Source organism: Achroia grisella, unplaced genomic scaffold, assembly GCF_030625045.1.
Source record: "Achroia grisella isolate CSIRO2021 unplaced genomic scaffold, CSIRO_AGI_Agris_v1 utg782, whole genome shotgun sequence".
Classification (NCBI taxonomy): Eukaryota; Metazoa; Arthropoda; class Insecta; order Lepidoptera; family Pyralidae; genus Achroia; species Achroia grisella.
The window spans coordinates 570,304-593,855 of NW_026713022.1; the positions used below are offsets into that span (position 1 = coordinate 570,304).

At 30.7% G+C, this 23,552-nt stretch overlaps 1 protein-coding gene across 1 annotated transcript; it reads left to right on the forward strand.

Annotated features, from left to right (window-relative positions):
- Positions 1-22,319: 22,319 nt before the first annotated feature.
- LOC131851260 (protein MIS12 homolog) lies at positions 22,320-23,552 on the forward strand. The gene has a single exon (XM_059201734.1). The coding sequence runs from the start codon at positions 22,515-22,517 to the stop codon at positions 23,136-23,138; it is 624 nt and encodes a 207-aa protein (XP_059057717.1). The 5' UTR covers positions 22,320-22,514; the 3' UTR covers positions 23,139-23,552.

Here is a 23,552-nt window from a genome sequence, read left to right on the forward strand (position 1 = left end):
AACATATTATATAATTTCTAGTACAATCAATAGTTATTATATATTTCGATGTTAAATATATGTATGTCTTTGCATTTAGCCTACTTAGCATTGAAACTCTACATGATTTTACATTTATCTCTGGAAAATACTGAACATAACGAACAGTTTTTAATTTTGTCTTGTCAGGGAAAAAGAGGATAAGTCCAAAATGGTGAAAAATTAGATTTTTAAACCAAACAAATAATATTGCAATAAGTAGATGGGTCGTATTAGATATTAATGGACAATAATGTTTAAACCAAATGATTTAATCTTCATTATTATATAATATTTTCATTTTAAAATATGACGTCGTACTTCTATAATACAATATAAATATGTAATACAAAATAGAATTGTCATAATGACAACCGGCTACGCGAAAATAATTAACATAATAATGCATTATTTCAGATAACTACTCGAATGTAACTATGCTTCAAATAATTCAAAAATTCCATACGTATAATGTGTTCGACGACCTTTGTAAGAGGTATATTATTCATATAAATAATATACCGACTGTAAATTTAAGAAATGGGTTTTACTAATTGGGCATTTGTCTTACCTTTACCTACATCGTTTTGGATGTTATACGAAGTTCTAAAAGATGTAGGACTTTTAACATTGAGTTCTATAATATTGAACATAACAGATCAGAACATAAAACTATTTATTGTAATGCCAAATAACGGCAAAAACTCTTCTATGAATGCCGAAAGGCCTTGGTTATATCGCTACTTGAGTTCACAATTTCCATAAATCTTTTAAGCATTCCAGTATTTCCAATGTCATATGACGTCAGTTCACTTATCTAAGAAAACGTTAGAATTTGTTTATGGTTACATTATAGAATTTTAAACATAATTAGGAAATTTGAGGATAACCTTTATATAAACAAATAAAGTAAATTGATTTGTCTGTTTGTAATTTCAAATTAACAGCGTTTCACCAAATTCCTATGTATACGAACTTATATAAAAATCACAATTCGATTTTTTTTTATCTGTCTGTCTATTTGTTTCTTCTTGCTAATCTCTAAAACGGCTGGATAGATTTTGATAGGACTTGCACTTACTTCTACTTTTATTACTTCTTATATTACTTTTATTTTAGAAAATTTATTAATTTTAATAAAAATTAATATTTTTCCATAAAAAAGTTACATTCCATGCGGACGTAGCCGCGGGTAATAATAGCTCGCAATATTTATATATGTAATATACATATTCAATGGATTCAAAGTTTCTAATAAACTGTTTTAATTACGTGAAAATAATTATTATTACGAAAATGGACTTTTACATGTGGAACATGGTTATAAAACTAAAGTCCTAAAAGAAAGTCCGCAGCACAAGTTTCATTTTGTAAATTAAGCATATTAGTAGCTGTTTACAGCTCTCTGAAAACTATTATGTAGTGAATTTCAATTTCAGTGGAACAAGGACAACTTTAATAACTTTAGGCATTATTAATACATGCCTACTTACCTATTATTGCTCAAACATAAACCATCAATCCCAACCGCTGTTCTAATTACCGTAAAAAATATAATTATGTGAGTACATTGCCTATATTTTTTTATAATACTTAATTATAAAATAAAAAGAGTTTGTTGTACACATTGTGTAAAAATAATTTAATATTCCCTCAGCATATATTTTAACCACTTATTATCGTGCTACATATAATTGACTAATAGAATACTTTTATCATATCCTCCAAACATAGATTCCAAACTACCATAATAGAAATGGTACCCTGGAGTGGTAAATGGCCATAGGATTGGGTGGGTTACATCAGAGTATGGATTATGACATTCGATACAGATCTACTTAATTAATACAGTAAATATAAAGTACACAAGAACTCAGCAAAAGCATGCACTTAAACGGTTGATAAAGTGGCGCAGAGGAGAGTTGAAATAAAATGTGTGTGTGTATATTCTGCGTGGTAGTAGAAATAAATAACCTCGCCATTTCTCTGTTATTTCTCTATGTCTCCGGCATGTTTAATCATTTTACAATTTACAGTAGCACGCCGTGTTGTGTTCGTAGCATACTAACTTTATCACGATAAAATTAATTAACTTTTTTATTAATCTTATCATCAATGTAATATAATACTAAGATATAGGTATATATCATTATAGTTATAATAAGTAGATATATATATAATCCAATTAGAAGTGAGAATGACATGTGTCAGAATATCACAGGATGAGTTTGCGATTGCTGCGTAAGATATGTGTGTTCATATGTCCTTCAGAATGGAATATTAGATACAATTACAGAACGATATGTACTTCTGTACTAAGCTTATGGAAATATATTTCGTAATTCTGAGACAAACTTCGAAATGTTGTCAATATAAGCGTATGACATCGTCTTTGCTTCCTATTTCCTACAGAAGTGTGAAAATGTTTTATTATCGTACATTAGTTAGTCTATATGAATTACTCTATTAGTATAATTACCTCTGTAATACACCACATGAATATATACTACTATATAAATGCAAACGCAAAACTGTCTGTCTATGTGTCCTGTCCTACAAATCTGATAAAACGCTTTTACGAACTATAACTGTACAATTAAAAAGATAAATATTCTATAATACATATACGTAAATATATAAGATATAGGTAAATATAATGACTTACAGCAATAACATAAATTTTCTACTATAACGGCTTTGACAAGTTCACTATGGAACAAAAATATCTTACTACCTATTGTATGGTAATAACTGAACAAAAATAACATCTACACTCTATAACAATAATAAATAATAAGTTACAAACCACAGAAAGATTTACGAATAACATAATGACGAGAACATAATATATATTTTGAGTTTTTGATTGTTTAAACTACTTTAAACCGTACAATTCCGTTTGAAGGTATTAAGAATTGTAACTTACAACCATTCTTAGGTCAAAAATCACTACTAAATACTTTTTTTTATAGATATAATGAAAAATTATACTATTGGTAACATTACTATTGGTATAACAGTGGCATACATACATATGTGCATGCATTCTACTTATTTCGGTGGTTCAAAAGCAAATGTAGGTCGGAAATTTCACTCTTACAAAAACACACATTCAAACTCTGATTTTAGTGAGAGGATGTGTGTATGAGTCAACTGTAATGTTTCGTGAATTTCATTTCTATTTTTTTGCTGGCATGGAAAACGCTTTAATGATATGTATGTATTTCATTATTGACAAAAAGTCAATAATGAAATAAAAATAATGATTAATAGGTGTATGTAGGTACTATACATGTTGTTGTACACATAGATTTTGAATCCCCTGCCAGCAAAGTCCATTAGCGTGCACGAATTGTCTCCATTAAAATAAATATATACAAAAATATCGTTTCTTTTTGCAACATTAATGTTAGTGACACAAAAAGCTTGTTTGGCCCATTTTTAATTTGTCATAAAAATTAATGTGTACAACAAAAAATGGATCATATGTGGCAATAGCTGACTCATTGATGTTTTGTTGATGTTTCTCGTTTGAGTCTTATATCTAATAACTATAGCAAGCAATCACGTGAAACAAATAGAAAACATGTGTCGCTGTTTACATCTCCTCCAGTTCTTTGTCATCTGAATTTACCTATATTTCCTTCGTTATATAGATGACTGGGAATGCAAACTGGACGGATTCATGAGAATTACGTATTCAAATATAAAAAAATATTTTCGAATGCAGCAATTAGAAATTACCCAATATACAATTATAAATTATAAATGTTTTCAAGTTCAATAATATTTATGCGTTTACTACATATATAGTTTCCACTGCTTGGTGATTGCATATTGATTCAAAAATAGTATGATCATTCGGTAGGTCCAGAATTAAAAACAGTACATTAACAGCCTCAAACACTAATTTTATACTGCGATGATGTGGAATAAAATAGGTAAGTTCAATAATGTCAGTAGAAACATTTGTAAGCACCTACTACCTTATTTATCGTTGTGTTTATATTTTAAACATTTTCATGTAATAATATATATGTACATAATATTATATTGTATTTTGTATTAATAATTCCTGAATAAGTAGGTCTGTATAAATTATAGATTTAAAATTAAAATCGTTGGCACACATACACCATGATAACCCGGGATAGAATGTAACCCATATAAGGTTAAATTGCTGACACCGGACAGTGTACATAAGCTATCATCGTACCAAATTCCATTTATCTCTATATCCACTAGATAGATAATATTATCTGTGTAGTGGATACGATATTTTAGCCGGTTGTTATTATTTTTAATACCTATAGGCTTTAGTACTTCCCATAAAATGATACCGAATTGCAATTGCATTGCCTATAATAATTAAATGAATATTGTGTTACCTTTTATGTTATTCCAATGACAAACAAGCTGAAGGCTTACATGAGAATAAATACCAGAGATAAACCGTGAAAAGACGTCTACGTGTACGTATTTCAGCCGTCAAGAAGCTAAGTTGTAGGCAGTGAAATTACAATAAATAACATAAAATATTGGTCCCCTGGAGTGGCACCGCCATTATCATTACAAACAAAAAAGTGGTAACTGTAACCCGTATACATGGACAGCAATATGACATCACATTATCAGGTGATAGGTGTATCCTGTAGTTTTGATGTCTTATCTCACATTTTATTCGAAACACAGCTTACAAAGCAAGCTGTATGGCGGCTGAAATAGGTAGACTGTAGTAAGTAGCGTAGAAGACTTTTTACGAAGTCTACCTTTCTGAAATTGCAGTGTCTGTTCTTTTAAAGTTTCGTAGAATAATCCAAATGCTAGATTGTGTCACATCCACCATTCCCGTCTACTAAATATGTAAATGTTTATAGAATAAAATTTTCTGTTTCAATTGTATTGTCACGATGACGCGCTGAAATATTTTCCTGATTGATAAGCTGCATGTAACCACTCAAGATTTGTTTACCAAACATTTCATAATAATTGTACAGAATATCTACAATAATTAGTTAACATTAGTACTTCAGATATCTGTATAAATGAAGCTGAATTACTATTTTATGAAAACAATACATTTGAAACTTAAATTACCAGGCATGAAAATTATTAGTGAATTGTTTTTTAATTTACAGTGACATCTGTGAAATTTTACAGACAGGGAGTTTTCACTCACAGCATGATAATTGATTGATGACACATTTGATACTATAAATAGTTATTAATTATGATTTTTACAATATGGGCTATTTATGAAATAGTGTAAAGAAGTGTTTAATATATTTAGCAAACGTAGCCCAATCCTACCACGAGTTTATAGATATTAGACGACTAAAATCTTTCTGTGTTAATTCCAATTTCTAACTCTATGTTGATAAAACACACAACAACAAATTAATCCGAGAGATATCGGTTGGCTCGCCTAGTTTTTTATATGCATACATAAACATATCGAATACCATCATTAAGATCATACAGACACGGAGGGAAGTAGCTGGGATAGTTTTTTATATGCATACATAAACATATGGAAAACCATCATTAAGATCATACAGACACGGAGTGGAAGTGGCTGGGATAAATGGGGTTTTTATCCTCTAAAAACCACACGATATACTACCTTGAGGCAGAGTTGTGAGATTACATTAGCTTTCCAACACAAAGGTTTGCCCCCTACTCTATATTATCAGTGAAATAAGACCAACTCGAGTGTTACGTTCACCATAACCACGACTATATACTGTTTGGATTTATAGTGGCGTAATACATTCTTAAAAAAATAAAAGTGTCTATTTTTTTTAAGAATGTAAATATAAGCTATTAATGCTTCTGCTTGCGCTAATAGTTTACGCTGGCGGGGCTCTACTGGAGGATGATAGGATGAACATGAGGTCAGGTCAGGTAGCACTTCGTAACAAATTCAGAGGGATTCATGAGGATGGTTTCCAGGGGGAACCACGTGGAGGTAAACCTGACGTGGTACATTGCCAGCAATGAAATCAACAGTCCACAGTACTAACAATACCCTTTCCCCCGCAGACATCTGTTTTATCAACAAAATCAAACCCAGATAAAAAGTACTTTAGTAAGTAGGTAAATGGATAAGTTAATAAACAACAGCAGGCAGGGTGGCTATAACAGTAATTTGGCATCACACCCCAAGTATGGTAAATATGACGCTATCACCAATAGTGCTGACGCAAATCATTTACGACCGACCCAATCCATAAAACTGAATGATAAAATCCATTAAACATCATTGATGTTCCGACATAATAGACCGCTATGGGCTTTTGTTCTCGGGTCAAACGAATAACACTAAACCGTACCTACTTTAATGTTCAAGGGCGCAATTGTTAAAAATATGAAAACGTAGGTGTACGTACTTTAATTAAAATTTTTATTCAAAACAAAGTCAAATAGTGACAATATTGCCATAATAAAAATATGGCTTCGTGACTTTCAACTTGTTTTATAGCTGTTTCTATTGCAGGGTGCGATGAAACAGTGAAATGATAGGATAAGATGCATGACTTCTTAATACTCTAGAATAGCAACGCCTGAGTGGTAGGACAGGTGTCACATGATGACGTGATTATCCGTATTGCAATTTTTAGGCAACGGTTACTGCAAGCTATATGGTGGTTCGTCAGCTTATTTGCCGTACGCACATTATGGACATTAATTGCTTTATTTCGTTCAATTCGTAGACCACAATAATTGTAATGTCTTTCTCTGATTAAAAAATATTATTTTTATACTACAGTGATGGCGATACAGCCCATCTGACGGTAAACGGTTACCATAGTCTATAGACGTCATAAGGAAGAACTGAAGGCTAAAAATTCTTCACGATATAAAGTATAACAACAGTAGTGATCTAGCATTTGTACCTAGCCTTCTAATAATGTAGTAAAATCTTAAGAAGTAGAATAATGTTATAACAAAATGTTTAAATTTAATATAACAAAAAAATTAGTGCCTAACAGTACACTTACGGAATTTCATAACAGTGAAATAATAATAATAACGAAACGCTGTTAATACAAACAGAATAGATAAATATTATGTAGGTATATAAAAACTGTGCCACTAAAATAATCACATTTTACCGTAATCAAATATAATAGAAATTAATAAGCTCAATAGCTTATTCATAATCCACTTTATCTGTAGTGATATAGTACAGTTTCAAAACATATTAAATATACTAAGTATATATATAAACTCCACGTCTACATTACTGCTAACGGAAAATAAAAGGGAAATTAGCAATGGTGACTAACGATAGCATTGCCAGCAATGAATCTCGTCAGATCGACCTCTAAGAGATCGACTCCCTCAGAAGGCTCTGCTTGGAGACCGTTAAGATTGATTTCTGGATGATTCGCCACGACTGGCTGATTGTTCTGATTTTATACTCATCTTATTATCAGGGCACCAGCCCTGTAAGCGTATACCATTAGAGAAGGACCCGCCTTCTCTAATGGACTATATCATTATCATCCATTAAAAACACGCAATTTAATTCTCACATGTATATAGTAAAACAACAGAATGCCTACTAATATAGTACCGACTACGTAGTAAGTACTCAACTGATCTATATTACATGCGCACATGTTAAACTCAACAAATTAGCAACTGGAAATCGAACTATGTCACCAAACTATTAACATCTAACTGCGTATTCAAATTTATTTTCAGTACTTGAACGCAATGGGATTTTAGCGGTGTAGCATTAGGCATGTACTATTTCGAAGAAATCGTGTAGCAGTAAATTCTCACAGGATGGTTTTTCATGTGCATCATTGACATCTCTGTAAAAATGCTTAAAATAAATTTACTATGTGAAAATTAAACTGATTATTTTTAAGCCATTCCTATGTTGAAATTGAAATAAACAGTTTTTTAACAACTGTATGCTTTTTGGGTTAATTAGATAATATAACCAAGAAACCACACAGTGCGCTTAAAAAAAAAAGTAGGTATCTAAATAACTGTTGTTTATATCACACTATCCATCTTTATTTTGGAACAAAAAATCAAACAATCAGTTAATATAAAAAGACTTAATTTGACTTTATTCTCTTTTTTTAATGAAGTCAAATGATGTATGTTATGAAATACTGCTCGGAGCGTTAAAATATTTGTAATGTAACTTGAAACCCACATAAATATGGAATCAAGTACGGATTAGATAATTGCATTCGATTAATCACAACGTGTCAGTCACACACATATATCAAGAATGATAATTTATCAATTTACTTATATAATCTTACGTATAGATCAATTTTATACTACAATATCTTTATGACATCTAACACAATCTTATGTCACGTCAAGTAATAGATAATATGTATGTATGGAGAGAAAATCTGTGTACATACCTACTACCACAAAGAAAATAAAAACCGGTATAATGGAGTCGCTAAGTAAGTGATTACAGTACCATATGAATTTATGCAGTAATTATCAAATACTAGCTGATCCGAGAGACGTAGCATTATCCTATTAATATTGAATACTTCTTGGTATAATTAATAAAAAAACAACAACTTTCAGATTTTTTTGCCTTTTTAAGAACTTTCTCCTCACAATAATAAACAAAAAAAAGTATTAGCGAAATCGCTTCAGCCGCCTGATGCCGTGATCAAAGATAATAGAGATGAAATATTATATTGATTGCCTAAATATGGTTGCAATGCAGTATTATTATTTTTGACAAAGAGTAAATCCGCGGGATTGATATATTATATTAATAGGCGAGATTTAAAGCAGTCTTATATAGCCTATGCCGGAAGATATATCCAAAATTTAATGGCGGCCAGTTAAGCTGTTATGGCGCCAAAAGATAACGAAGAAAACTTACTCATCAGTATTTTTAGTACTTATGTGATGGTAATGTAAAGTTTGTGCGTGATGTTCGGTGTAACTCGGTACGTACTAATACGTACGTACTAATGAACCGTGAATTATTTAGTGTTGGATAGACCATTTATTGAGGTGTGCACTGAAATATATAAGATTACGGTACGACCAAAAGAAGTGGAGCGCAATGGTAAATTTAGCAAAAACGGGAAAAATGTGTCGCAGACGAAGTAGCGCCGTTCAGATTAGAGCGCATTTCAGACTTAAAAACTGCTAATCAATTAAAAATTATTTATTTATTAATAACAGATATTTATTTCTAATAAGATTTTCATTTAAAATCATAATAGAAAATGCTTAATTTTCAAATTAATTCGGGAATTCTTTGTATTTTAGATGTTTACTTTACCTAGGGAATATTTTAGAAACTTAAGTATTAGGTCAATTATAGTGATATCGACATTAATAACTTACTTCATATGTATGTTTTTATCCACGCAGTGTGCATTACGCATTTATGCGGTAATTTAACCTTCATAATACTGACATGCAACGCCGGCTTATCATTGGATCAAGATAATACGTTTTAAATCCGGAACTTAATTTTATGTCATGACACCAAGTATCAAATTAATATCTTTATAATATGCGTTTAAATAAGACCAATATATTTTCAGTATTTTAAAAATGTTTATAATAAACATTAAATTATTTATAATAAACCTTAAACACACGCATTTTCTGTTACGATGTTACATGTATATGCATGTAATAACATCCTCTAAGAGACCAAATATTCGAAGGTATTTGTGTGCAACAAAGCTACCTTAGATGATCTTGAGGACAAAGGCGCCACCCTTATTCGATTGATAAGAATAGGCAACTAAATAGTCGTGAAAAGTAAGGTATTATTGGCGCATTGTTAATTGGTTAAATCATCAGACAATTCCACTTAGTCCGAATAACCTGTTTTGTAACAAGAACATAAATATAGAGCGTTCTATAGAACGTTAAACTCATTTTGGAACCAGTTTTATTTTCAACTGTGCGGAGAAAAAATCAGAGAAGTAACTTTTTAGTTGATAGATATATGTACGTACACTTATATTGCACACTAAATATAATACTTAAACAAGCAATATTCATATTTTAATCTTAATGTATATAGTTTCATATTCTAGTAGTCAAATTACACGTATTTCCCGCCTGTGATACTAGTTTCTACCTAAAGGCAAGAGACAGTAAAATGATCTAAACCCAAGATAGGCAATATTTATGACTTTGATTCGTATATAATCTACTACAATTTTAACATATCTATAATCAATATGTTAAAATTGTAATTATCAGTATAAAATAAATATTAATCGATTGAAAAAGGTATTGTACATCTAAGTCATTTCATTTTCCTTATGAAAAAATAAATATATATTAAACTTCAATATAAAACGACAATAAAAAGAAAAAATGTTTATTTAAAGCAATAAATATGAATCAATCCGAAATTCCTTGTCACGCAATGACTTGCGAACTTACATTTATTTTTTCTAATACTTTGTAGAGTTTTACGGACTTAACATTAAAAAAATTGCAGATACATATATGGAAATTTGCAGAAAATTAACGACTTTAATTTCTTGCGTTTGGCAGTTCGCAAATTGATTCAACAGGACCACATCTATCGGACCAGCTAAATAGGTATATTGCGAGTATTAACATAATTTTATACATTAGAAATGTGACATGCATTTTATCAACACATTGTTATTGAAATATTTCGAAGTATATATTTCGTACTAATAGGTACATATAATAAGGTCGAACTTGTGTAGTCAGACTGTATACTGTAAGTATTGCAGCAAGTGTTACAATAAAATTTTATAGTAATACAGACACTGAAATACTGTAGATTAGAAAACTACCTAATGCTATAAATACAAAGGAATAGACAAATAGACAACATGGAATGAATTAAACAATAGTTACAAACAAGAAGGAATACGACAACAAAAACAGAGAGGTCTGCAAAAAAAGGTCCACACATTTGGGAACAACTGCGGCCTATTGTCTTACATTTTGTACATTCTCTGCGAAAAACATTTGACACACTCCTCTAGTACTACACCGTGGCCGATTACGTATGTCGAAATGAATATGCGTGTTTGGTTTTTCTTAGGACTAGGTATTAAATGAGATAGACTTTGTGAAAAACAAAGTACCTAGCTATTTCAGCTGTCAAGCAGGTTACTAAATGAGCTGTACTGCTGTGAGAAAGGCAGTGAAATTACAAGAAGCAAAACACAAAACGTTATCTGGAAGAGATCGCACGCACACGGGATCACACATGCGTACAAAATCCATATATGTACTCTAAAAATATTATTGTTTTCGTTTGTTTTTTTTTAAGGTGCAATAAAGAATAATAAATAACCATATACCTACCTACATGCAGCGACAAAGGTTACCACTTACTTTCAGGCTACACCACCTTGTTTGCCATTCCGCTAAAATGAAAAAATGTACTCTGTTATAGCTTATTATACAGAACAAATGATAGTTGTTGCTTAATTTTACATACTTCTTTCATATGCATGAAGGACATAACATGATGACTATTCTTGTCAAACAAAACAATTACCGTGAGAGCCGTAAGTAATACGCTTGAGAGCCTGCAAAATTAGAGAGAACACAATATTCGAAACTGTCGCCATTGCCCGATAAATTGTAAACAACATGTTCGGAATATCAAGTAGAAATACAGTTCAGCAATGAGCTGCATTGAATAAAAATCATATGACGTAAATTGGTCGATGCCACTTCCTTTTACCAAACAAACAGTCAGAACGCCTTGCAAATTCGACGTAGGGAAGGCGCACTCAATAAGGAAACATGCCACGATAAAATGGTCACGGACATGTTGATAAAAAGGACGAGTCATATAAAGATTTGCTTGTCTGACTTTGACGACAACTTAACCAAGGATAAATGCTGAAAATCAAATTTTTAGTTTAAGAGTAATCGCTTAATCTTTTAGGAAAGTTTCAACGCAGGTGACTTTTTACAAAGTGTACTTTGATAAAACACAGTGAATCTGCGGTGTATCACTTACTTTTATTGCTAACTCGCATTATTTATATTATCTAAATTATATTATAATTGTCTTCATCTACAGCTTAATTGATTGTCATAAAAAACTTAAAATGTAACAATACCAGTTATAATTTATATTGACAGATAAAACAGAGTAGGACTCCTATTGTTTTAAATGGTATACTGTTAAATAGTATACGTAATAAATACTAATAAAAATGATTTTTCTTTATTTATTTTAAGATATCAAAAGTGAGCCAAGTGCTTAATATGCACTTGGCTTAAAGTTTTGTACTTAGTTTGAAATTGGTAAAATGAAATCATTATCTATTGAAATAGAAATAGAAATGTACCTGCATATACCTAAGTTATTCGTTTGATACAATCATTATCCCGGCATTATCTTAAGTCCTGATTGGGTTTGAAGCAGTAAGTTTTTCTTTTTCCTCAAATCCCTATATCTGCTAATATACCCGATTTCTAATAAATTAGTTTCACATACAAGTATGTATATGTGAATCCGATAATTATAGGGCGGAAGATTAGTGGTCCAAGTTGAATTTTAATGCGGAAGAATGTATACTATGGTTAATTCCTAATTAATTCTTCACTAAACGTAAACATATCTAACTTCACGCTCATCCTATGATCTTTCACTGGCGTCCTGCCAGCGTACATCTATAACGCATGCTGATGTACTTATTAACTATAAAAAAAACTTATTACTAAAATACAATATCGTTTAAGAGTAAAGTACTTAAATAGAAAATATAGCACGCAGATTTTGAAAACAATACGGTAACATTACACTAACACTATGGTTGCGTAATATTAAAAATATGGAGATCCACTACTTAGACTAGTGGCCATGTGTAAATCCAGAATAAAGACAGTTTCGAGAAATAGAGAGAGGTAAGAAGTAATGAACAATGAGGAACATTTCTACTAGCGACTCCATTTAATGGCGGTGTACAATGACCTCGTACCAAACATGATGCGAATAACGTCCGATAAAATTATGATTGATTATGTGAAAAAATGAAAAGTAATAACACTATTGTTGCAGATATTATATCTTTAAAATAGAAGTATAGGATAACATTAGACCAAGTGCAAGTCATCCGCTTTAACAAAATAACAAAACTAAGAATTAATTATACGCCTAAAAGCTTCCGATTGGGTACAGATCATCTCTATAGAAAGATATCAGAGAATTATCGAAATATTTTAAATACAAATAACAAATGATATTTTTTTAAAGAAAAACAAATCTTATATCTTGGATAACTATTCGGTTAGCTCTAAACATAATTAATAATTTTAATAGGTAGCTCCTTCTTAACAATTGTTGCTGTATATAAATCACATCGCGTTTCCTAATCTGTATTCATTGTAACGTCGAACATGGTATCTACATCAGAGTGGAATTATCGATTGACGTCCATAGCAAACAAGCGAGTTTCTGATAACTGATTGATATTAAGGTAATGCACGAATATATAACAATTCGAAGATCATGTTTCATAAAATCAATAACACAGTTATTTAATAGGTTGTAAATGAAAGGCTAAATTTAATATTTAAAGCTTTATCTACCAATTATCTGCTAAGAGTATTACTGGACAACGTACTCGGCAGATCAATTAACGCAATATGCAGAAAAAAGTTTTATACTTAATATTTAAATCAGCGATTATTTAACTTTCCAATAATAAATACAAAATTAATTTAATGCAAATCATACAGTTTAGGTACTACATACCAACATAATGATACATATCGCGACGCAACAATTTTAAATGCAAATCCATCAATAGAGCGTCGATATCAAGTTTAAACACCCAAGTGTATTATGGTATGTCAGTGATTAATCAAATACAATATACAATACCGATTTAATCCATATTTTATGGCTCGTATAATCTTTACTAAGGAAATAATTAGGTATACTTCAAATAATTCGTAATTTAAATTTTGGATTTTAGATGATGGACTTTTTGGTGAAGTAGATTTCCAAATCCTTTGAGATTTCAATAAATTTTCGGGAAAATAGTTATATTCTGTAATCTATTATATGTTCTGACAGATAGGTACTATGATCTCAGATAGCTGTCACATCCACCAATTTTACAAACTCGAAAGTTGAAAAGCCTCTGCTTTGTACATTGTACTCTTGAATATACATTAAAACTGGTTTTAAAAGCCGAGGATACTTGACAGAGATCCTAAATATCGAATATATAAACATCAGAATAACCTATGACTAATGATCGAAAAACAAAAGTCATCATCTCATAAAGTCAAAAATCGATTTAAACAATCTAAATTATAAAACAAAAGATATAGGTCTGCACATTTTCAATTAAATCATTCATATAAAATCAATACCAAGCTGTTAATTAATTAATGTTAATCTTATTCACTTTTATGTAGGTTTTATACATTATTTAGCTTTTAGTTGTCCTCATATATTATACCAGTAATTCAAATGTAAACTTGCAGTTGTAAGTGGTTTTAAATTGTAATTATGTAAATTTACCTTTGAACTTGTCCATATAGATTGGTAATTGGAAGGTCTTCCGCAACTTTGTATTACTATTATAATATATATATATACATATATATTGAGGTATTTGTAAGTGAGACATCTTAGTTTTAAATGGGTCGATTGATCGATAAACTTACGTATATTTCTGCTCCTGTTTATATATAACTATATATCGATGTAGCTATATTATTAGCTACATCAAGCAAACTGGTCAATTTGACTCTTCCTAACTGAGATCCCACTATATGACAAATCAGATAAGGATATCATAGTCATGGCGGCGTAGTAACTTATACTATTCGCATAATTTATCTGCTATGTAAGTATTTGATATTTTCAATGTTACTGCAATAAATCTGACCTTGATCTGATGTTGCAACCTGGCCAATTCACAGACTACGCAACTCCGCAACCTTTAGTTAGGTATAAGATAAATGAAGCAACGCATACGACATTACGAATATTAGCTGAAATTCCATATTGGATGTATTTTCTCATCAAACTAGATTACTATTGTATGAGCAAATTCCCTGGATCCTATTATACTACAACATACAAGGCTATAGGCATAAGCCGCAATCTTTATAGGTCATTCGTTTCGTTTCACCAAGCATTTTACCATTTTAACTACGATCACATTATTTATTCTGATTTATATATTATTTATATATTACCCCGAGGTTTCTATTTACAAATTCTATTGACAATAACAATAAACCATTGGTATCAAAACTTATTTAATTTTTTTTAGAACATTCTATTCCTATACTCATCTATATATCGTGACTGGGGACTGGTTTCTTTTATGAAATTTGTATGCGAATCCTACTAATGCATAACTTAGTGTTACCATCACATAGGGTATATTATATAACAATTTTCAATATTTAGGCTGTGTTGCTATGTAGCTATGCATCTGCATGAAATCAGTGTATATGATAACTTTTTATTGGTTGTGGTATTAAACACTTATGTTTAAATTACCACAACCAATAAAAAGTTTTCATCTGGAGCCCAAAAATTATGGTATTCCGAAGAGAATGAAAGTTACCGTCTTATTAATTAATGACTTATTGGACTAGAAATCTATTTTTAAATGGTCACACTTTTAGCTATTAGAGTCTAAAAGACGATACATTAATTATCATAATTCTACATTTAAACTAAATTAATATCAATATCTAACTGTAATCGCTTAGTGTTAATATATTTACATAAAATAATGTCACTGACCACGTCAGTGTTTCTCTGCATACTTGAAACCACGCAAAGGATTATGATACGGGTTTTAATGTCATTTATATATTAACAAAACTATTAGACAGTTTAATACAATGCATCACGATACTTTAGTATTATAAATATATAGTTTAACATGTCAAAGTATATTCGAAACTAAATACTTATGTATGCATATACATCAACTTAAAAACATCTTCCATAAAAAAATATCAATGCTAAAGAATTTAGAGCTATTTATGAAAATTTATATGCTTGTCAATTAACACATGTAATAAGCAGAACAACAAAGAGCATATAGACAAAATATGTTCATTTATTTATACACGGTACATTGCCTCTTTTCTGAGATTTATGTTTTAGCTATTTAGTTGCTAGTATTTCACTAATCCTAGTTTTCTATGTTGACGTCATTAACGAACTCTATTCTGCTCTGCACTGCACGCCGTTATCCCCTTTACTGTTCACTAAAGTTTGTGTTAATTAACTAGTTCAGTGGCGAATTGAAAACTGCACCTATTACGTAATACCCAAGTAAGAACACTTAGTAGAATCGGAATGAAAATACGTGTATATAATATAATTTAAACATAACGTAGATATTTTTCTCAAACATATGTATAATTTCGTAGGATTTTAAGATATTCACATATAGGTGGGAAACACAGAGGCAGAGTTGTAGCCTATTTTTGTAGACATTTCTAATATAATAAAATGAAAATGCAATGCAAGCCAATAAAACATAAACAATGGCTAATCTATCTAACTTAAATAAATACAAAGGTAGGAATATAGCATACAAATATATAGAACTACAATATTGTAAATAACTAAATAATATTACTAATGAAGTGTAGCAAAACTATATTTTATCTTTATTACTAATTTACTACACTTACATTTTATTTTACGATACTATTACATATCGATAGAATGTTAATAAACATTAGATAAAATGATAAAACATACACGTGAACTGTTAGTCTAGTAGATTTTCGAAATCATCAAAACATAATTATTATCAGTATGGGCACATTTTACTCATTTTATTAGCTTAATATTACCTTGTTTTTAATCTTTCTTTTTTTAGACCGACTACAATTTATGTTGCATTTATTTTAGAAAACAGAATAGCGAATAGGTCAATACAATTATATGTAAATTACCTACACTTACTATAGAATCTTCTAGTCTCACATTATTTATCGACAAAAAACCTACTCGATTCCTAATTCCGTAATAAAATATGTTTTAAGAAAATTATTGTGAGTTTTAGATACCTATACTAAATTCAAGCCCTAACAATAGCTTGTTTGCTCTTTTGCTCAACAATTGCTAAACCAGATGGTTTAATTAAACATTTACTTACCGTCATTTTACTTCACATTTATTATACTTTTTGTAAGATAGTATTACAATTATTAAACTTTAATACAACTTCTACATACTTACAAGGTGTAACAAAAAGGGATATTTTTATACACCTTGTTGAATATACAAAATATCTATCAGGATAGGAACTATCAAGTACGTCTGTACATTTTCACATATGATTATCATATCTTCATGGGGAACAGTTTTATTATCATCTCAGCACCTTGAAAAGGGAGCGATCTATCTACCATATTGATTATTTTTTTTATGCCACGACTAGAGTAATCTCTGTTTCACTTTATTATTATCGGTAGCACTAAATATATAAATCCAAAACCACAGACTAATGAAATTCAAGTGATTTGAATTTATTCTAGTTGTTTTAGTAATTTTAACTCAACTGACTTATTTTATAGTGATTGCAACAAATATGAATCAACGTTTGTGCTTATTACTCATAAGAATGATTTCCACATAACTTGAAATACCTACTACAATAAAGATAAGGAATATTGTTATCTAAACGATCATTCACAGGTTAGATAGAGCAAATATTATTTAATTTATAAAAGATTATTTGTATTATAATTGTTGAATTAATAAGTAATGTTAACAGGCTTTGTATCTAATTGATTATAGAGATAGTTAATAAACTTGATACAGATACCATTGTTTGATTACATCAGCGTGTTATTTTATAGTTGTCAAATACATATTCAGAACATGATTTTATTTTCTCCAATTTTGCAACTTTTGCAATTATTATTAATAGTAATAAAATCTCAGGACAATCTAAACACCACCCCCAAAGTAAGCAGAGGTTGTGTTATGGGTAGGTAATAGACAACTGATATAAATACATACATTTTTTATAAAAAGACATACACATCTTACATAGAAAACACCCAGACCGAGTGAAACATGCATACTCATGAATAGAAATGTTTGTACCGTGCGAGGAATCGAATCCGCGAACATCGGTGCTAAACCGCTAGACCACCGAGGTTCAGAATTTAACTATGCATTTTATTATAAGTATACGACTACAATAATAAAGATACTGATTTTCGTGGTAACTTCATTCGCATATATACAAAGTTGTTTTCAGTGCGGAGCTGAGAACTTTTGAACTATCTATCGGAGTTTGCTTTAGACGTTGATTTCCACGTCTAAAGCAAACTCCAATAGAAATAGGTGAGATATAAGTATTCCTTTTGTAAGGATTATTATTATAGTAATTAAATATAAATACAGCCTTAAAAAATAATCGCCAACAGATAGGTTAGGTATTAATTATATTATTATTAGGAGATTGTTATGCAAAAACGTTAGAATTAATCGATTCGATCAATGATTCTTGGCATCGATTGAACGATTTGCTTAAACTCACAGTCTGTGTTTGTTTACATTAGTCAGTAAACTAGATAACGATGACCTTCAGAACATTATAATGCTGTTATGATATTAAAAGCTTAATACTGCATAATAAGTTGTTTTTTAGATGACGGTAGTGTTTTTGTCTGTACTGCCAGTATAAGCTAACTCCAGTGGAAGATGATGAGTGAAGGTTACCTAGACCATTCAGAAACCACCAGGATTTAACCACATGGATATCGATCTTCCATCTTCTATCGTAGCTCTTACGAAAATAATAGAACCTATTACTTAAACTGACCTATATATCAGGGATCCCATTACTAGGAAGAGAATTTTATCGACTCCTTTCCCCGTAAAGCACCCAATTTCAACGACCTCCACGAGGTCCCTCTGTCCCCTAGTTTTCGTTAATTCTCCATAATTGCCTAAATAAGCTGCGGCTTTATTATGTAAAGCCATTGCTTATTGCTTAACTGCCTTATTTTTTAAAATTAATTATTTAGCATTCTTATTTCAAATTGATTTAAATTTGCAATTTTATGACTAATATTTGTTAATTGCAATCAGAACCAGAATTGTAAAATTTTTAACTGAATTTATCACGTATAATATCCACCTGGCTGATTGCTTTGTTAGCTGTGTTTCCATTGAAAGGTGAAAGAAAGCAATGAAATCACAGGATAAAAGATATGAGATCTTATGCTCCGGAATGGCAACGCACGAATGGCATCACTACTATCACATGATAACGTGCCGTCCATACCACTGTTGGTGTGCATTATAGGCGACGGTTACCTTACCATCAAGTAGACCTTTAATTATTAACATAAAACACTTCAAAAGATTCCTAAATACATACTTAACGTCCTTACGTTCTTTCAGCTTCACTATTAAACATTCACCATCGCCTCCGGTATGGCAACGTATGAGTATCATGGATGGCACATTATAACGTAATGTTGGTATTGGTCTTCATGTAGGTATATAAGGGACCGCTTACCATCAGGTGGGGCATCAGCTTGTTTTCCATTCTAGTTACATTATAAAAATCTACAAAAAATAATGTAATCAAAAATATCTCTAGGCTCTTTTTCTAACTTACAATTCGAACACTGTTTGACGTGGACGTCAAAAAGACTATCAAACTGGAAATCACACGTAAAATTTACAATTGATTTATTATTTCGTGGCAGGGAAAATGGTAGTGATATCTGTAGTTTCATTTGGCGAAGCTGTAAAGGTCAGCTACGGCCAACATCATTAGAATAGTTTAAGAAATCTGTATACTCGGAAGGTTAATATTTTATTCATAAAGTTTATAGAAAATTTACTCGACATGACAAATATTTGACGGTGTAATGTTTAGTACTTTAGTTTTTTTAGCAATAAAATTAGTATGTTAGAAAAATACAATACTTTCTAACCTTGGAGATAATTAGAACTATCCTAATTTAGCTCTCATATTAAAGTATTGGATTCTAATATTCGCATCTCTTCCTAACAATTGTATTAGTCTTATCACTGCCATTCATTCATTGTGCTAGTGTTCTAATGCATGCAAGAACTTACCACAGAACCACAAACACAGTTCAAGCAACAAGTTCACGGTCAGGAACGTGCGAAACACTCACGATCACCACAAATTAAAACAAAATACTAACTTAACTTTATCAATATAAACACTAATATACTAACGTGCGTACAATGTGCGACAACAAAATAAAATCCAAAAATAACTCAAACCTTACACAAATACACCAAGTTCCAAATCCGTATAAGTGTACGCCAATATACGAGTGAAAGTTTGCAAGAGGTTATGTTATTGTCGACGGAGACAAAAACAACAAACGTCAACGCTCAACGAAATCCGCGTTGTTACTGTGAGTGACTGAGTGACTTGTAAAGTGGATTGCGGGTTTGTAGCGTCGCGAAACGATCACGCCGGCCGTGTTCGGAGTTGAGATGAGATAGATGAGACATTTCTTCATACATATCGTATATAGCTACTAATAGTTTTTTACTTCTTACTGGTAACATAACCTAGGCACTATATTTTATATAGGCTAGGCTACGTTGTATGCCTGTCTTTTTTTTAACGAATGATAATCCAATAGAGTACTTGCCTGCGCTAACGGTATACACCGGCATGGCATCCGTGGAGGATGATAAGATAAACATGAGGTCCAATTAGTCATCATGCCCAATTTATCAGAAAATGACTAGGAAGGTTACCAGGGGTCACCACATGGAGGTCGACCAGACACAATATATTATTAGCAATAGGGTCACTGTTACCCCTTGCCACAGATAACACAATATTACATACCATTACTATGTAATATTATGTTATCTGTGCCATTACTAACAATCCGCTCTCCTGTAATAAACAGAAAAAATAATTCGAAGTGACGAACAAAAATTCATTCCGTCATTAACTTGTATTTAGAATTCTTAATGTATTATTCTTAATATCTGCAATTTGTAATAATAATAATAATATAAAAATAAATAAGTATACAGATACTGATTTATTTCATATTATTACTAAATAAAGAAAATTAGACAACTAAGGTAAAATGCCCAACAATATGTAGCTAGGTATCAAAATAATTACTATTAAAAATAAGTGACACTTAAATGAAAATAAATAAACACGTGGTAGGCTATTAAAGACAGGCATTTAGGCAGAAAGAATAAGAACAAGAACAAGAAATTCAAAATAAATTACCGTACAAAATATTTTTTTCTATGTCACTATGTAACTGGAAGAAGGAAGTCAATTTTAAGATTTTAAAGTTTATTCGATCAGACTTCAAACTAGTAAGTGAATTTACTAATATTTAAATAAAAATAATTACTCTACAATGTGCAATTAGAACGGGGAAATATGTCATACAGCAAAATATGTTCAAATTAATGTCACTTTAGTTTACGTTGTAATATAGTGGCGCCACCCTCAATTATAATAAGCTATATCTTTGCAATTAATTATATAGGAAAAGAAATTGCATACGTGATAATAAGGTACGACTTATGGTTACTATGAGCTAGAATTACTCGATTTATTCATTGAACTGAATAGTGCAAATGCAGTGAAACATGCACATTCAAGATTTTATTTATCAGTCTTTCATTCAAATATTATTTGTATATACAATTATTTCAAATATTTAGAAGTTTGATAGAATAAAGTATTTGGTTTGTAGATTAATATTGTAAAACTGACGGGGTATATGTACGGACGGAAACCAAAAATGTATCTTTGTGTTGTTTAATATAAAGGCAGCAATGGAAACACTGTTTTGAAAACTACTACGGCGCGGCGGCGCTCCGCCGCGCCGCGCAGTCACAGATGGTTACATTATTTGAAAAACTGAAATTTAAAAGAGATGTAGTGTCAATCAATTGATTTCTTATTAATATGAATATAGTCTTTATTTACATTACATTTCGTATTTAGTGACTGAAATAATATATTATTAACGATAATAATGTTAACGACGATCTCTAGAGGTAACCGTGTGGATATTGACTTGACGTTATTAAAAATGGGATCATTAATTCGTCCCCATAGCCTTCTTATTACTTAGATTTACTGTTCATTTAAAAATAACCATCTAACATAATTCTAGAAACATATTATTAGATAAATCTTTTATTAGCAACAGGCAACCCAAACTGATAAAACAATAATGCAATAACGTTAAATGACTAAAGAACATGTATCCAAGCCAGAAACCCATTATATTAAAAAAAAACATTGACGGTTTTTATTCGTATTCGGTATTGATATTGAGTGGCCGTTGATGTTGTTTTACTTTTATCGCGGAAACAAACTTCTGAACTGTTTCTGTTTTTGACTCTGTTTTTATATTATAATTTAAATATTTTGAAATCTATAAACTCAGTATCTGTAGTTAATTTGTGTATCTATTTGCAAATAGTCTGTGTATGAGATTAAAATATCTGAATCGTCATTTTAAACAGAAAAATGATTAATACTGCATCTTGGACTGGTGGCACCGATGAAGAATATGAAACTCAACATTTTGGATTCGGTGCTCAACGACTAAAAATTGCAATTCGTCAAATGGTGGAACAAAAAATAACTACAGGAGTTAGAGACATGGAATCTTATTTGAAGGAATCATTAGGTCTGAATGATAAAGATAAAGCTACAATAACTCATTCGTGCGACAAACTTATTAACTTGTTTTGTGACAGAGCTGGCCCTTCGCTTGATATTATAGATAGCGAAATAGAAAGAGTGTTCAAAATTCCCAGCAATGTAGTTTTGCCTGAAGATGAAGCACATATAGAAGATATATCTGATATAGATTACGAAAGTCTCAAGAGCGAGGTGGCAGATTTACGGAAACGCGTTGAGAGAGGGGTTTTAATGGAAGCTTTACTCACATCAGAAGAAGAGGAACTGTCTTCCATAGAAAGTATTTGTGAAACTGCTAAAAAGGACATGAAATTATTAGATTTACTCCATAAGAGTATTGAAGGCAGCGATAGCTTGAAATCAATCCAGAATGATACTCAATTCTTATGTGCAAGTGTACCATTTATAATAAAGAATGATACCGGTGGTCAATTATTTGAAGATTGATTAATGTTAGGTTACATTATTTTAGGTGATACAATGGTAAACATTAATTATACAATTTACATCTTCTAGTTCATTCAAAAAGCATTTATGTGAGTAAATTGAAAGAATCATGCATTTAGTTAAATATACATAAATATAAATCAAACAAAATTTATATTTATATTAATTTTATTTGTCATTGAAACTTGTCATAAAATATATGTATGATTTAATTACTTTTCATTGTATTTGCATAGAAGCTGGAATTTTCTACTAAAAAACACAAATGTTATAATATAAATAGTTATACATATATACCATATTTAGGTATGATTGTATCTAAACTTGCATCGGTATAAAATTCACATGTTAGGAATATGTTGTTTCAGTTGTACTTATTTTTCTGTATACTGGAATTACAAAATTCAATATGTA